We start from the raw sequence: 18,488 nt of genomic DNA, 5'->3' as shown, positions 1-18,488 counted from the left end.
ATCCAAGGTGATTTTTAAATGTTATATCTTAATTCCAAAATATATCATTAAGGGCACTGCCATTTTATTTGACTATATGTTATGAATCAAATCTCTTAATATATAGTCAGAATTTTAATGTTTGGGTAATAGAAGAAAAGTAAAAGTCTTAGGTTTAGCGGTATACTCTATTAGAGATACGAATCAGCCCTGAAATTAAATCTTCACTTTATCCCAAAACAACATTCTCCAACCAGAAAAAAAGCTTTTTACAATTCTGTTACTTTTTAAAAATAACTGTCCAATATGTTACAGTTTATAAGAAGTTGAGGCACACGACTTTAAAACCCTGAGTGTTAAGCAGCAGCAAAACTAACATATACATATATATATATATATATATATATATATATATATATATATATATATATATATATGTATACAATAAAGTGTATACACCCTAAAAAGCATGTTATATTACCACTCTTGGGAAAGCTGTTGCATAAAGATCTTTGTTCCTCAGAGAACTGACAGGAAGTACCGACTGAAAAAAAATGCTTGACTTACAATACAGCATATAGACTCAGTAGCACAATTTCCACTAATCTGTCAACCCATGTTTATTTTCCAAACTGTATAGCTTATTAATTAAATAAGCCAGAAACACAATAAAGTATATTAAAAATACTGATAGAAGGCTAGTGTCTAAATGTCCATGTTTGCAAAAACCTGACACTGAAAACTGATCTCTGTGATCAGTGTTTGGCCAACTTTTTTGTTTAAAAGGCCAGATAGTGAATATTTTAGACTTTGTGATCCAGATGATTTCTATCACAATTACTCAGCTCTGCCACTGTAGAATGAAAGCAGATATAGACAATATGTAAATGAATGAGAGTGCCTGTGTTCTAATAAACTTTCCAAACGCAGGCGACATTCAGATGAGGCATGTATATGATGACTGATGAACTCTGCATGTGCTGGCAATACAGAGAGATATGTAAATTATATATAAATATATATACCTAGTATATGAAATCAATTATGATATATTTCTATAATGCTTTAGGTATTTAATTTTATGCAGGAAAAATGATAAATCTGTGGAAGAATAAGCTAAAGTTAGTATTTCTTATAATGATCACTGAAAATACTACAGTTTCCTCCCTGATAATTTTGACGGTTTACTGCATCCATTGATTTGTGATAGTCAGATCAGTGCATTATTTTTATTTGTGTCTGAAAAGATAATTTAAACAATTTTTTTCAGTTGTCACACTGTTAAATAGCTAGAAAATTCTATATAACTTGAATTGTTTCGAAAGAATTATAGTACATATATTAGAATAAAGATACCTTTTGAAAATCCTTGATATTAACCAGGTTGAATGAAAATATGTGATCCTTTGCTCCAACATACAGCCTACTCCGTTCCTCATCCAAAAGGAAGGTATGATAACTGGAGCTGTTGGCCAAGCCATTGAAAGTGATCACATTGTTGGATTCCAACATTTCTGCAAGGTAACAAAGCAAGACATTGGGTGTTAATGTGAGGTCCTAAATGAGCACAGACTATTGGTACATGGTAATGTGGCTACTGCCTGCTGTAGTTACCAATCAGAGGTTATTCTTTGTGGAACTAAAAAATATACAGGACTTCTTTACATTTCATTGAAGTGGGAGTTATACTCCCATTAGTTTGCTGATTTCATACTCAAGACCACACACTCCTACAGAAGAAAGGAGAGAAATAACTTGTCCAAACAATTGGGCTGGTGCAATCTCTGCACGTAGTAATAGATTAGAATAGTCACTTTGTATACAAAATATCTTTAACTTTACTAAGACTTGTTTAAGTGGTTTCATTTGCTCCAAGTCATTGCTAGAAGGATAAGCATAGGGGCCAACAGAGCAGAGGTAGTGTGGGGAAAACACTGTTTAACCTCCTAGGTTGTTTGAGGCCTCTTTTTATTTACGTCCTTTTGACCATTAAATCATTAACTCCACCATCTAAATACTTTGTAATATTTTGTAGCTGACATATATAATAGATAAACTGAGTTAGGCTTTTATAAAAACACTGAATTAAATTAATTTTACTATATGACCCCAATTTTTCAGTTTGCTATTGATTTCCAATTTGCTTTTGCTGTGAACAGGCAAATATTGAACTTTTTTAGACCTACACCTTAAGTGAGAAAAACATCTTCAGATAGAAATAACAGTAAGTCCACCTTTGCACTAGAGAGTTAAGTGTTGATCATCACCAAAGAGGTTTTCTTTATCTGCTTCAATTGAAGTTAGGTTTATATATATATATATATATATATATACACATATATATATATACCACCACAACCCATCTCTCATGGGATAGAAATGTTGAGGAGCCTCCAGAAATGTGTCCTGAATCAATGATTCAGATTTTTACCGTGCACACATAGTAGAACCTTTTCATCAGCCTCCATGAAATGTAGAATGTGCCTTCCAAGGAGAGGAAGACGAAATGGAAGACCTTTCTGCTTCAATGTCCCAGTCCTATCCCAAGACATCAGCCATTTGATAAGTTGCCTGCTTTATTTCTCTTATTGCCTTTTCCATCTTATCAAAAGTATTATTTTAATAGAGAATAAAGTTCAAACTCCTTAAATTAGCCTTAAAGGTCAGATCAACACCATCTGCGTTTAGACCCCACCTCAGTACTCTTTCTCACGTCCACAACCCTCCAGGAAAACATTCTCTGTGGTCATCCACTTATTAGCCTTTCCTGCCATTGCTCCTGACACCTACAACTATATGCCACCTAGAGAAAACAGTATCACTCTTCCAAGCTAGTTCAAATGCAATCCCTAAGAATTCTCATAGAATTAATTTCTTTGTAATATTTTGCGTGAATTACTCATAATCCGCATCACACTGTCAATTATTACAATCATTCCTATAAATGACTTATCTACCAGAATTAACATTCCCTCACGTAAGGAGATATATAGTTAATAGCTCATCATCCACAACTCACATGGTTTCTTTTCCATATTACCAGGTCATAAATATTAAATTGAATGCTTGCCTGTCTATCTATCTATCTACCTACCTACCTATCCATCTTACACACAAAATTACAAGAATTAATTGTTAATAAATTGTTAAAAGATGCTTTTCTAATTTCTTCATGAGAAACGGTACAATACTGGGCTTGTCTTATCTTATCCTCTACCTCTGACCAAAAAAAAAAAAAAAAAAGGAAGGAAGGAAGAATAGAAGGAAGGAGGGAAGGAAGAAATAGATCAAGGGAGTTTCATTCACTCAAGTCATATCAGAAATAAATGAGAGCTGTTAAGTCTCCAGAGAGAAAGAACAGAGAATCCACCACATGATATCTGAATGTAAATGTCATTCCTCTCACGAAATGATTGTAAAGGATCAATGCTACAGAGAGTCAATGTAAGACTGATATTTCAGGCACTCTGAGCTGTGTGAGGATGCAAAGGGCTATTACCAGAGACCGGGGCTGTATCGCTGGATATATTCATGCATTGACTGAATGGCTGTATAAAGAGATCTGTTTACCAAATAGACTAGATAACCTTCACTCTTCTTTCCAATTCTAAACTCTATAATTCTACCCTAATACCAGAGAGACTAAACTATAGGTAGCTAGGCAAACTAAAAAAATTTGAAAAGCCAGCTGAGTCTAAACCAAGAAAATTACATAAAGATATTAATCATTGGGAGGGTCATTTAAGAGACACAAGGATTGATTTTAATTTGAAATGCATAGAAACCATGTATGAGAGCTCTAAGCATAACATGGAAGAAGTTACAGGAAGACAACTACTACAGCCATAGAACACGGAGTCACAGTTATAGGTGAAAACACAAGCACCACCTCAGTACATACAAGGTGTGTAAACTAGCATGAGTTCCTTACACTACCTGGGTCTCGAGTTCTGGAAGATGGGGTTAATAATAAATCTCCCAAGAGTTATTATGAAGGTGAAATTAGATAATTCATAAAAAATTACTGCAATAGTTTGCACAGTAAACAGTTAAAGATTACCTGTTTGTATAAGTAGAGCTTAAATATTAATATGTTTGATCTTCTTGACTACAAGTAGGAAATTAGGGTCCAGATGGAGCTGAATGAAAAAAGTACTTTTCTACTATCTTACCAAGTGTGCTGACTTGTTAACATCAGTAATTTTGTATGGTGAAGGGATAAATAAGAAGAGCACTATGCTCCTTGATTTATATTAATATTAAATGTAATGCTCATATTAAGAACAGTATTCTTTTTTGTTTGCCAATTTCTGTATGCTGAACTTTAAATAGCAAAAATAATGACTTTCTATATCACAATTTTAAACAATGAAAATATTCATACAATTGAAAAATATGTTACACTTGAGTTCAGGGAGAATTATTGGTTCCTAGGCACTGACAACTTAGAGAAAGTCTTTAGTCATTTACGTGTGAAATCACTCTAGAAACAAACTACACTTTAAAAAATGTTACTGCTGGATCATTTCATTAAACAAAAAGGCAATTTTTCCTGGAGTACAGGTTAGCAGCTGTTCTACATTCCTTTCAAATGTACTTAATTTTGCCTCATCATTCCTTTTGCTGCAATTTCTTTAGATGTTCCTCTGTATCAGGGACTTTACACATTGCTTTGTAACTGCGAGAGGAGTCTTTTTGAGACCTTGGCAGTGAGCCAGGGCAAATTCTGGATTGCTTAGATTATCTCACCACTTTTCAGGGTGAAAAAACCTAGGTTAAAATCAGAGATTTTTTTCTCAAAGCCTAGATTTCACATTTTTAAATATTCTGTTTTCCTTTATGATTTTTAACTTAAATGTATGATTTTATTTTCCCTATATGTAGACATGTTCAGCTGCAACTGATATTAAATAACTTCAACTTTGACTTTACTCCTTTAGAGTCAAAGAATTTTAGGTGTTTCTTTTCAGCTTCTGTTATGTAACTCTTACCATTACACAAATTGGTATTGGAACTAAAATTAATATTCAGTAATATGAGATGTTTAATACTCCACTACTTCCTTACATCTTGCCTATGTTCACATTTAGTCAAACAACAACAAATGTTATTTTAGAAAAACCTAAATTTCTATAGAATCAGCTTGACTTTGGTGAATCCTAGTAGACTAAAGCATACAAAGGCACTAATTATTTTTGGGTGCAATTCAGTCTTTCCCTTGTTGAGACATTACTTCAACCTCTACATGCCGTGTCAACCATAGAGAAAAGTAAATGTAGGACTGTAATCAAAAGTGTCATTTCAGACAAGCACTCTTAATGAACTATGTATTCTTAAATTTGAAAGATAATTAAGCAGACATTTTGTTTATTCCAGATTCATCAAATGATTTAGTGTTCCTATAATTTGCTTAATGACAAAATGAAAGATAAAGTGGTCACAAGGCCAAGCAAATAGTTTGCGTTCAATAAATGCTACCTATTATCATCATTATTATTATGACAGGCTATAAGACAATGCAGACAGTAAGCATAAGTGTATAGATGTTCTGGAAGGGAAAATCAATTCATATAATTTCAAGCAGCGTTGTTTTCAATTATAAATAGATTGCATTCTCTTGTGATGTAATACTAAAAAATCTTATGAATGTTATGAAGTTCAAGACACAAATAAAGTCCATTTGATAGATTTTTTAAATCTAGTATCATGCAGCAAAAGGAGAAAAGAAATTTTAATTGATCTGTTCTTTAATCAGAATATCCTATCAAATAATCATGGGAGAAGAACCGTGATTTTTTTCTAATGAGTCAATTGTCATTTTCATTATACTTATTTATTTATAAATTTTCAGATTTGCCTTTTCCCCCTGAATTCATCAGGATCTCTAATGTAGCTCTATTTGAATAAAGAAAAAGGAAAAGACATTGTTAGCAGTCACTATCAGTACGTTATTTAAGATACTGAAAAATTATTTTATAAGTTAATGCTCTTCTTGTATATTTAATATACGAAAAGAAAAAAGGTAACAAAATTTACATCAAAATCACATATGTAGATTCAGCTCTACATAAGAAAGTTGTATAGTTCCTGTGGTATCCTGATTATCTTTAGGATAAGCACAGATTTATACAGATGCTTACATTACAATGATCAAATCAGATTTCAAAAAGGCAATAAAGTGAATACTGCTTTCTAGAATGCAAGACCGCCCAGAACTAGACTTTTTTATAGTTGGATAGAGAACTGCTGTACACTTGACCTCAAATCCAAACAATAGCCATCCTGTTCTCTATATTTCTGACTTCCATGACATTTCTATTTCTATTTCTCTCCTCCTTCCTTTCTCCCTCCCTTCAATACCCTCCCTTCTCTAAGTTTTATAGCATGAAAGGTAATAAAACCCCACCAGTTGCTGGACTCTAATGAATTGCCTGTATTCATTGATGGCTTTAGGCTTATGTCCTTTTTCCATGACTAGAACTTTGTCCGTATCATAGAACAAAGATCCTATTTAAAGTAGTCAAAGTTTGGGTCTATATGATATCAAAATATTTTGACTAAATGATCATCACATCTAGATATTTGTAAATATTGGAAAGTTCATCAAGGTCCCCACATTTTGAGATTCTGTATTTCATCACTTCCTAGATTATTATTTAAATTTCCAAAAACAAAATAAGGGCTGAAAGGAAAGGTTGCACTATAAAAACAAAACAACAAAACAAGTGCTATTTACTATCATTATCATTTCATACAAAGAGGAGAAGGAATTTTATTTAATCAGCAAAAAGTTTACAAAGGACCAAAAAACCACATATAAAGAATAATTTTTAGAGATTAATAAAGTTATACTGTGGGAAAATTCACCTTATTTTTCTGACTTAATTTTGTTCATCGAGGACTAGTTTTTTAACCTTCTTACACGGAAGTGTAAGAGGACATGAAGAAAAACCAGTAGACAGAAGAGAAAATACAAAGGAAATAAGTTTTCAGTGCCTACTATGTGCCAAAAAAACTGCTGAATGATTAGTATATTTATGTAAGGCCCACAACAACAGTTTGAGGTGGAAATTTTCATTTCCATTTTTTCTCATGAAGAAATTGACTCAGATAGATATTGGGAATATCCTAGGTCATAAAGCTTGTGAGATGTAGAGCAAGATTCTAATTCCTGACACCAGAGGCCAGGCTCTGTCCTCCTCTGCACTACCTCTAAGAAGGTAGAATTTTTGAGAATACTAAGAAATGATCATTGAAAAGGAAAAGCGAGAAATATAAGAATATACTTTGGAGAACGCTAAGAACTGATTGTTGAGAAGTTTAGTTACCTCTCACTATCACATAATTCACCTTAGTTAAGAGTTTCTTAAATATTTATATTATTTTATTTGCTCTGTACTTGGTCTTTTTATACAATAATAACTCTGTGTATAATCTTATGCACAACTATGGCTTTCGTCACTAGCAGTATTTTGACATGTCTCATACGTATGTCTTCAAAGACAGATTTTCCCCCCAAAAGTCAAACAAAGGCTACTAGTAACCTCTATTTACATATTGCACAAATATCTCAGAGTCTGCAGGAATTGATCAGAACTCACTCCCTTTTCTTTTTTCCATTTACATCAACACTTTTCTGTACATTTTAAAATTAGTTGCAAGTATCACTCATCCAAAGAATTGTACAAACCAGAGCCTCTTCATCATCCAGAGACCCATTCCATCACTTCAGTTTTGTTCAACACTATAATTTCTCCTGTAACTTGCTTTTGCTTATATCCTCACTGCCACTGTCACAGTTCAATTCCTTATAATTTCTTCCCTTGATTATTCTAATTATCTTCTAACAGAACTTCCTTTCTAGGTTTATACCAACAAGCCATGTTATGCACTGCCACCAGAATAACCTTTCTACAAAACAAATGTCCCAGGTATGATGTAATTAGTAACTAAAATGTAACAAATCACAAACCTTCCATCCATAAATGCTTTACTACATAAACAAGCTGTAGGAGTCTATATGGCTATAAAATTACTGGAAAATGTCCATAAAAAGCAGAAGTACAGCTAAAGTACAAAAGCAGCAGCAACATCATAACAAACACTTATATGCCAAGTACTGTTCTAATGACACACACATGCTCAATATTTATTGTGTGTGCATTATCCTTCTACTAAAGGAAATCACTGTAGGTAAACTACAGTGAAGGCAGGAGTAGAAGGTGTGAACACCAGACTACTCCACAGTGTCTTTGATGGAGTTTCACAAGACACACACCAATCACCAAAATATGAAAGAATAAAGAATATATTTTCCTAGAATATATTAAAAAATTTGAAGCTTGTTTTCAAGTCAAAACAACAATTGTACACTCCAACAGTGAGAGAGTGAACTCCTCCAGCTCACTCTCTCACTGTCAGAAGAAGATAAAAAGTTGACCAAAACACAATTGAAAAGTATAGGAAAGAGGAATTGACATAGAAAAGAGAGGATTGAGTCTTGTTGCCAAAGTTCCAAACTAAGTAATAACAAAATCAAATTTTCATTGAAAGAGATGAAATTGATTGGGAAGATAACAAGAATAAAAGATAGGAAATAAAACCTAAAAATAAACATATCTGCAGACTGAAATATCACCATCTTCCAGGAAAATCTAATCTTACAGAGGATCAGTTATGGAACTTCCTAAATAAAGGAAGAATATATTTGGGATCCATGAATAAAAACCCAGTCACCTATTGAAGGAAAGTTATCAGGTGGGCTTCATCCTTATTGAAAGCAAGATTATTTGCCAGAAAACAAAAAAGGAATCTGTGCAAATACCCAATTGAAAACATATGTGACTCAGTAAGTTTATACCCAGCAAGAAAGAGAGGCAATATCAGACATTCCGAAACTTGCAAGGTTTAAGGATACAGACCACCCACCCATTCAAGAAACTACAGCAATAACAACTTCTTAGTAATATATTCATTCAAACAAGGAATGGATCAAACTTAAAAGCACAGATATTACATCACTTGCCTCTTTAAAACCTGCCTAGAAATTTCCAACGTATCATTTGAGCCCTTTGTATTTTCCACCCGTTTTTGGGCTCGTTCACCAGTAGACTGTGTGTACGTGTGTATGTACCTATATATAACGATTTATAAATACATATATTTACACACACACACACATGTATGGGTAGACTTGTTTCCAGTTACCTCAATGGCCTGCTATCTATACTTACCACAGCTTAGAATGTGGTCTATCTCCTCCCAATGGTTTCCGTGTTCGCTTACCATGTGAACCTACTCAGATTTCAGGATCCAGGTTAAGCCCCTCCTGTGAATTCTCCAGCCTTCTAAGGGAGAGTATATCATGCCTTCCTTTGTGAAACAGTACCATGTAATAATGTAGGTTAATCACCGCTTTATCTTTTTGGCTCCCTTTCTAGAGTTAAAATATGCTGCTTTAACCTATATTTGTATTCCTAGTCCTAGAACCTTTTCCTGGTATATACCCAGTCTTGGCACATAGAAGCAAGTGTCTCAATAAATAGTATTTGAAACACCTTTTTAAAGAAAATGCAGCAAAAACTCAGAAAAAGTAAATGTAATAGCATCTAGGAATAAGTAAATGTTGTGATATGTATTATATGTCAGATTATAGACTAGATTTTCTAATTATATATTACATTCAAATAACCAATAAAATTATGCCATCTAAACCCTAAATTATTTACAATGTGGCTATAAAATTGCTATTTTTAAAAATTCTATGTGCTAAGCACTGCTATAGTCATTTTATATATAATAATCATATGAATAAAGTTTTTCAGAGTTTTGTTTAGTAACATTAAACACAGAAATTATTGCAAGAGTTTACTGCTATAGTTTATAGCAATAGTTTAACTGGTCCCCTATCTTCCTCTCAATTTTAACATATTGTTCAAGGCATTATTATAAAAATTGACCAGAGCCAATTTCAAAAACGTAATGTTTTTATTTTTAAAAAAAGCACCTACACCCACCACTATCACCTTCGCTCAGTCTCCCTAATAAAAGTCACAGTCCCTAATCTTCCTCTGCTACATTGTTCTATGCCTATTTCTATAAGTTCCCACAATTCCATCAGAAATGGCCAGTTTACTCTTCTCTAAATCTAGCCTTCCCCCTCTTGCTTCTAGCTTATTTTCCATGTTTTCATGCTTCAAGGTACAGTTAGAAGCCATCTCTCCTATGAAAGCCTTGAGAATTAGTAGGCATTACTCCCTCCTCTGATGCCCCACACACTTTGACCATTACACACACAAATGCATTAATTGCATGCCATTTATCTGCATGGGCATTAGACTATGTGTTTAGTTCTTTTAGATATAAAGTTAGCACAGTGGCATATGGGTCTAATTATCTGTAGAGGAAATGATTAACTAGATAATTATTGAATTTGAGATCTAGAAGGATCTTTATTTTTTTATTTATTTATTTTTTTTTAGAAGGATCTTTAGATTGTAGTCTGATTGTCTCCATTTGCAAAAGAGCATGAGTGACTCTACCATTAACAGTTGCAGAGGCCAGGTTTAAATTCAGGTCTCCTAGCTCTCAGTTCAATGCTCTTTCTAAATAAATTTCTAAAAAATTGTGACTTTAATTTTTTCTCCTCATTTTTGCTGCCTGATCACTGATTGCAGTAAGTTTAGGGCACAAGCATATAGTCAAAAAAAAAAAAAAAAAAAAAGTTGGAAACGATTTACAAAGTAACTAATGCATAATGTTAATTTTTGCTTCTTGGAAGAATAACAATGAAAGTTTAAATGTCATTATTACATAAATCAACTAAACGTTTCAATGTGGACAAAAATTATTAATACAAACATATAACTGATCACTCATTTCTGTGCAAGATGATTAGTCAGTAAAAATTTAGAATTGAAATGTAGATACTCCTTTTACAATTCAAATCAGTTTAATTTGGTGCTTTAAGTGATGGGCTAGTGATCTAGGATTAAAATTTGTTTCTAGAGTCTGTCTTTTGTCTTATTTGTAAGGCTCCTTTACAGGCAGGTTTCCATCATCAATCAGTTCACCAGCAAGTGTGCATTAAATGCCTATGAGTGGTAAGCATTGTATCATTAGCGAAGAATAAAAAAAGGACGCTTATCTGATTAATGTAATTGAAAGTTTGATTTTTCAGGCAGTCTTGGTCATTTCATTTACCTACACCACAGCATATGTTTCAGTGTGTTCTTCAAATAACTAGCATTTCCCCACATGACTAAAAGAAAGCAAAGTTATTCTTTGCAAATATACTTACAAATTGAGTATTTCATTTCTCCAGTAACAAAACTGTGTAAAATATTCACATATGGAGAATTAAATAGTTATAAACCACTCAGTCACCCATTATCTGTTGCATATGCCCACTATAAGAATTTTTTTAAAACTGCTTAAGAATGATTTATTTGAATTGCCTTAATGTTGAGCAAATGATCTTTTATTGAAGAAATAAATTGAGTACTTAATCAGTATTTTTCCATTATTTCCAACCCAAAAACACATTTATGGGAGCAAAAAAAGTTTTGCTTACTCACTGACAAAAACTGATATGTCCAAGCGTGAACTTACTAGAGAACATATGTAATTCAGTGTTTGTGGGTGTCCCTTTGTAACTGAGACAAGAATCTATTTAATTCTTAGAGTTGGGAGGGAGAGAGAAGGTCACAAGGAAGTCCAGGAGATGATGTGACTATTCCCAAGGATAAATCAAGTAACCAAATCCAAGAGGCAGCTGTGTGTGGCTGGGGGTAGGAATTACCTAAACCCCCGATTTGGCTGACAAAGGTGTTTACTATATGTTTACTGAATGAATGAATAGATGGATTTCCGATTAGGTGGATAAAATGGATATGTTTATCATGTATAATAGTGCATATGGGTTAGATAACTCGTAATTTATCCTGCTGCCCTTACTACTCCTAGTCTCTTCATTCTCTAAACTACATAGTATCTGAGTGTCACAAACAAATGCAATTTAAGTTTGTCGGTTGAAAAATAGAAGTTGTTCACCTGAGATGTTTTTTTAATTGTCTTTTTTAGGGGATGGGTGGAGGGAGGGCATTCACTTGGCATGTCCCACCTCTATAATTAGAATGAATACATTTTGATCATGAAAGCTTCAGGCTTACTTATAAAAGGATTTTGTTTGAATCAGATTTCCCTGCAGAGGGATAGGAGGGAGATGAGAGAGGATGGTGTTGAAAACCAATGAACTCAAAGAGTCTCTAGATGAAACCACACAATGTGTTCTGGGGACATTCTAATCTTAGTGACAATAATATCCTATTTATGATGGAACTCCACAAGTATTTTTCCCCTAATGATGTACTTAATTTTGAAGTGAACACATTTCAGAACTAATTAAGCAATGGAAGTCAGATGCCCTAATGAAATTAGTTCCTAACAATTCATTGACATTTTATAATTTTTCTACATACACAAATGAAAAGGGGGTAAATAGGATTATTATGTAGATAATTTGGGAAAAATTAAGTTTTCCTATATTCTGCTCTGCCAAAATAATTTTTTTGTAAAGTTATCTGATAGTACTACTTCTAAAATTAATTTTGTATAGAAACAAAATAATTTAAGAATTTTACCTTATACAGAAAATGAGACAATTATTCTATTCTCTTTTCCAAAAACATTCTACTGTAAATATGTTCCAAGATTGGGTCATGTTTAGAACTGTTCTGGGATTGAAATTAAATATAATGTGAGCCAGGTTTGGTTTAAGAGCCCAAAGGACAACTAAGTGATTCCCTAGGATGAAGCGAAAAATCCAGCTTGTTTGTGGAAAATCCTTGCTCTCCCAGGGCCCATTAAATCAAGCACATCTCTGGGCTGGACAGGACAGCAGACACTAAAGATTCTCTAGACCAATACAGGACACACAGACGTTTATCCCCACAAGACAAATATCTAATTCAGAACCAGATTTACCTCTTTATCAAGAGTAGCCAAAAAAATAAAAAACCCAACTTAAGTTCTCTTTAAACTTCCTTCTATACTTCATCAAGAAATGTGGTTTTCCTCTTAAAAAAACAGCAAAAGAAAAACCAAAACAAAGCACTAATAACAACGTTAGAATGATAAGTAATAAACCTTGTTTAGAGCGAAACATGATCTCCCTTTAATCCCTGCTGGCCACAATACACACTCAAAATGAGACACTCCCATTAGCCTGAATGCAGAGAATAACGGGTAAAATTTGCCTTTAGACCTGCAGGGAGAGAAAGTGTGTGTTAGTGCTATTCAGTCCTAATAAAACCCTCCGGAGTAGTTCAATGTGAGCAACTAGAGTCCTTTAACATTATCTAAGGTCACTGATATCTTAATACTTTCATTTTCCTGATACTTGTTTACTTTGCATGTAAATAGTTAATAGATTAGCTTTGTCGATCGTGTCTTTATAACAATATTGTTATTACTAAACTTTGGATTAAATAATAGAAAGTAATTTTATATACTTAAAATTGGAACATGTTTATTTCTTCAAAGACACATATTTTAACTTTCTATTCAAATTAATCAATTGTTATGAAAATAGCAACTTATGTACTTCCACCTCACAAAACTTGCTTTAAAAGTTGAGGTTATGTATTTGGCTGTGTCCCTAAGCAGCAATGCATTTTTAACAGATTTCCAAGATTTTTAAAATTTATTTTAATTTTATATTCATCTTGTAAGGGTGTTATTTAAAACAGGCATTTGTTTCTTATTAGGCTAAATGCCACTACTGATAAAACTCAGAAAGTGGTAGAAACTAGTATAATTACAAAATTGAGAAAGATTTTCTAGCTTTTCCCAATATAACTGTTGCTTTACCATTTCTAAGTACTCAACAAGAAGAAATTACTTCTCCTTAAAAAAATCAAGAAATTAGTTTAAAAGTTCATAGTTGAGTTTGTTTGATGAACATAATGACTTCCACCTCATTTAGTAAATCAGAATCTAAAAAATGCTACACTCAGCCCTCTTGATAGGCTCTGGAGTTTATCAGCCCTGCTTTGACACTTCATTAGCTGTCAAGAACCAGTAAGTGATATTACGAAAGTCTTGATTCAGGTAGTTGAAAATGCTCTTACTGCAAAAGGAGCAATCAACAGCCTTTAAGTCAAAAGAGGATCTATCAGGAAAGGCACATCATCCACATCCGTACAGTTGGCTATCATCCTTGCAGACATCAAAGAAAGAGAGAGCGTTTGAACTATCAGTAGTTGACTTGTAACATTCAGAAAAAGTACACACATTGATTTAATATACATTGCAGCGGAGTTATCATCGACCTTAGAACTCTTAACTTATACTCATGTGAGGACAAAATGGGGATTAAAAAAATGCCTATTTTCTTCCCAAAAGAAAGACCATAAAAAATAAAAAGGTGCATGTTTTAATCTCTGCTTAAATGGATTCTTATACTTGGCCTTATACTGTTTTTGTGGCCAATCTTTTCTTAAATGTATCTTTTTGTTAATTAATTAATTCTATCATGAACTTCCTTTCAATACTCTAGTTGAGGTTCAAAATAATACCGTAGTGAAATTTAATTTTAATCATAAAGTCTTTTATTTTCTTTCTACCTTCTACTATATTTCTTACGATTAGTAAACAGAAAACTAAACAGGAAAAGCATGTGGGTATAAAATCTCAAGTATCCCAGACAAAAGTTAAAAAATATTTTCTGTGACATTTACTTGACATTATCTATACATTAAGAACTGCTGATCCTGTCTCTTTGCCTAATGAAAGCAAACATACATGCGGATGAATGAATGATGCTATACTGGTATATTTCTATAAAACAACAGTTTCTTTTGATGCTTCATGGAATAAAGGATTCCATGAGAAAACGAGTTTGAGAGAATACTACATGTATCATTATATTATACTTCAAATTAAGACATTGAAGACTTTTGGAGGTAAGGAAATTTGCTTAAGGAAACTATTAAACCCAATGTTTACCTACCTTGTATGACACTGAGTCTTTTGTTTCCTTTTAATATAAAAGCATTCTTTTTCAAGGACTATTCAGGGAGATGTTATCATATTAATGGCAGAAATTGATTATTAAAAATATAACATGAATAAATAATGGGATGTTAAAATATTTGGGAAAAAGTTTGGTGGGAATTATCTTGAAATCATAGACATTATCTACCTAGGCTAATTATTCTGAAAACTGAGTACAGACCAATTCCTTTCTTTGTGCACTAGTGTTGTCTTCAATTCCTTTAATTATTGGAGGGTAACAGTATTGTAATAACAATACCCCACGTTTTCGGTAGATTCCTTAGTATAATTTTAACTTTTAAAAAAATATACATTTCCAAATTTTTAAAAAAGGATCTATTTAAATAGAACACTGAGAAAGGCCATAAAATTAGTGAGACACATACTTAACAAATATTTAATATCGAATTCAGCTAACACTGATTAATAGCCATTATCTGAATAAAAAATTTGGAGGATTTCCCAGAATTTAAATCATATGTCTAGAACTGAAAAATAAAACAAAGTCACTTTGTTTCAAGAGACCATTTTTTGGTTCTTGTTTCTTGGTTTTAAAATATATCTGTATCTGTATATTTCGGCCAACTCATTTTTTTGTAAAATGGTATATTTTGTATAAACATTGTATGTATTATAATATATATCAGGCATATATATATATATATATTATATATATATATGTCAATTCTCTGATGTATATAATCGGCCTTAGGGTAGAAAAGGCGTCCATATGTCCTGGTGGGGGGTGGGGAACCTTCCCGGAGGTGGCCCAGTGGGTGAGGGTAGCTGCTCTCGTGTATTGAGGCCAGCTGGGTCCTCACGGCCATCCACAGGCCTGTAGCCACAGGCCGGCGTGTAGCCATCAGCTGACATCTCTGTCTTGTGACGCTTTCCTGTGTGAGCAGAATCCCTGGGGGGGCCTTGACCAGGCATTTAGATGAGTGACGACAAATTCTGGGCACACAGGTAGCCATTCCTCCCTCCTGCACCCACGGCAGACACGGCTAATTGATCACTGCATTCAGAATCCTCCTGCCAGGCAGGTGGGGAAGTGAGCGTCGTGGGCAGCATGAGCTGATAGCCAGGCCCCCAAGCTAAGAGGACAGTGCCCGCTCTCAAAGGCAGGCAGGGGTCCGGTCAGGCCTAAAACTCACATATGGGTGGTACTTCCCGCCCAGCTCCTGCTCTCGGCCGCTTCACACACAGACCAAATTCTGGGACCCCTAATCCTAACTATGGGGGTGCTAGCTGGCTTCCCTGAAATGCTCTTTAAATAGAGTGTTGCTCCTGGCACGAGAAGGATTTGCTGTACAAAACCTCCAGTGACGCTTGCTCAGGGCGAAGCTTCCATATCCCTAGGCACTTTGTGAGCACCTACTGTATGCCCAACCTGGCATCTCCACAGCCGGGCCCAGGGCAACCTACCCGTTTCCCTTCCGCGCGCCCTGTGCAGTGGCCTCGCCGGTCCTGTGAGTCAGGGATCTCCACCAGGCCAGGCCCCGGAGCCATGGCTGCAGCATGACAGCGCATGGGGCCCCACCTTCAGCGGAGGCTGAATTATCTACCAGTAAATTGCCTGGGGCTCTCTGACGGGGTCCTCTCGTCCCCAGAAAGAGACCCACGCCAGTACAGAGACTAACCTGCTTTCTTTTCCCCACACCACAATCCGTCAGCCTTTGCCCACAGCTGTGCCAATTTAACAGAAACTAAGGCAGACGCCACAGAAGCCAAACCGCAGAAACCGCCGCAACCAGACAGGGCCAAGATGGCGACAGTCAACCGCCCTGAACCGGTTCCAGTCTGACCACTAGGGCCGCGCCTGCGCAGACAAGACCCAAAGGATTGGAAAGTTTCCTTTGCCTCCTTACCACGCTGAGACCTCCGCTCAAATGGGGGACCTGCGCTTTGCTAGGCACAATTAGTGCCTGCCATGTGCAAAGGACTGCACATGCTCCAGCTATTTCTGGAAGTCTCCACCCCTGTCCGCAATTCTGATGGCATACCCACCCCTTAAAAGTTTCCCGCCTCCATCCCCTTCGTAGAAGGGGTCTTTCTCCCTTTCCATACCTTGATCAACAAATAAAATTTCTGCTCTGCCGAACCTGGTCTCCTTCAATTGGCGTGAGTGGCACAAGGAAAGGACCCAGCTGGCGTCCACCCAATCCCAGGGGGTTGGTGTACGGTCAGCCACTCAAGATGACTGTTCTCTTGCTCTTTGTACATCCACTCTGGACCAGTCCCTGCTTCATCTGCACCCTACTCACATGAACGTGCCTGCCCCTTGCCCTTTAGGCCAGAACAGCTCCACCTGCTAGTTTATTAAAGGGAAACATCAGCCCTTGTGATGCTCGTTAACCTGAGGGGCTGTGAGGGACGCGCCCCAGCTCCTGGTTTCCCTGGTAACTGATGAGCCAACCTGATGTCAATTCCCCCTGTAAATGGTAGCCTGCTCCCCCTAGTAGAGAAGATTGTAGACACGTCCTGCCTGCCCTCTTCTGTAAATGGTGGAGTGTCACTCTAGGACTTCTTTTGCTTAAGATCCCCTGTGCAATAAATTGATGTCTCTGTCACTGTCTCTGGGTTTCTTCTTCGGTCTGGAGGCTGGGCAACTACAGGCTTGCAGGCCTGTGGGGTGTGGCCCAGCAGTCGGTAACTATCTTCGCTATAGGAAACACAACTTTTAAGGATCTGAAACTGGGGGGGAGGAGTAATGTTTTTGTTTTTAAACATTATTTTTTGTTAAAATGATAACATATCCCTGTAAAAATATTAAAACAATAAGAGTGGTATTTAAAAAAGGAGGGGTAGGGTGAGCGTGGGTGGGGTGTGCTGAGATTCAGAGAATGGTGGAATCAAGCCCAACACCCCTACTCCCATAGTTGGGAAGACACTTCCCAGTGGAAGTCAGATATGATCCTGGGGCATCTCTGAAATTCTACAGAGCTGGCAGGGGAAAAAAACCTACACTTTTTAAAAAATAAGTGGACATAATAATAATAGAAAATGTTTATTCACCTAATAAGAGGGATTCAAAATACTCAAAGCAAAAATTGACAGAACTACACAAAGAAATATTTTTATATTCAGAGATATCAACAATCCTTTTCAAATAATTGATAGAATATATATATATATATATATATACATATCAGCAATGATACAGAAAACTTAAACGACATTATCAACCATTTTGACCTAGTTGACATTTGTAGAACCCTCCACCAAACAAGAATACAATATACATTCATTTCAAGTAAACATGAAACACAAGATAGCCTCTATCCTGGGCCATAAATCATGTCTCAACAAATGTAAATAATTCAAGTCATAAAGTATATACTCTGACTGAAATGTATTTTTTTCTGTTATTGATTTATTTCAAGGAAAATTATACTTTCGTGCTGAAGCAGCAAATCTGAAAGGCTTGAGTCCAAACATCCACCTCTCTTGGAGAG

General features: G+C 35.2%; 1 protein-coding gene across 3 annotated transcripts in view; it reads right to left on the bottom strand.

The window, feature by feature from the left end:
* The window catches only part of SEMA3A (semaphorin 3A), a 496,493-nt gene that overhangs the window by 166,976 nt on the left and 311,029 nt on the right, over window positions 1-18,488 (bottom strand). For all 3 annotated transcript variants that reach the window (XM_036864239.1, XM_036864240.1, XM_036864241.1), the window contains one exon: window positions 1,336-1,493. In XM_036864239.1, coding sequence (XP_036720134.1) covers window positions 1,336-1,493 — 158 coding nt within the window. The remainder of the gene's footprint in view (window positions 1-1,335; window positions 1,494-18,488) is intronic.

Source organism: Balaenoptera musculus, chromosome 9, assembly GCF_009873245.2.
Source record: "Balaenoptera musculus isolate JJ_BM4_2016_0621 chromosome 9, mBalMus1.pri.v3, whole genome shotgun sequence".
In the NCBI taxonomy this organism is placed as follows: Eukaryota; Metazoa; Chordata; class Mammalia; order Artiodactyla; family Balaenopteridae; genus Balaenoptera; species Balaenoptera musculus.
This window is presented reverse-complemented; position numbering and strand designations above follow the sequence as displayed.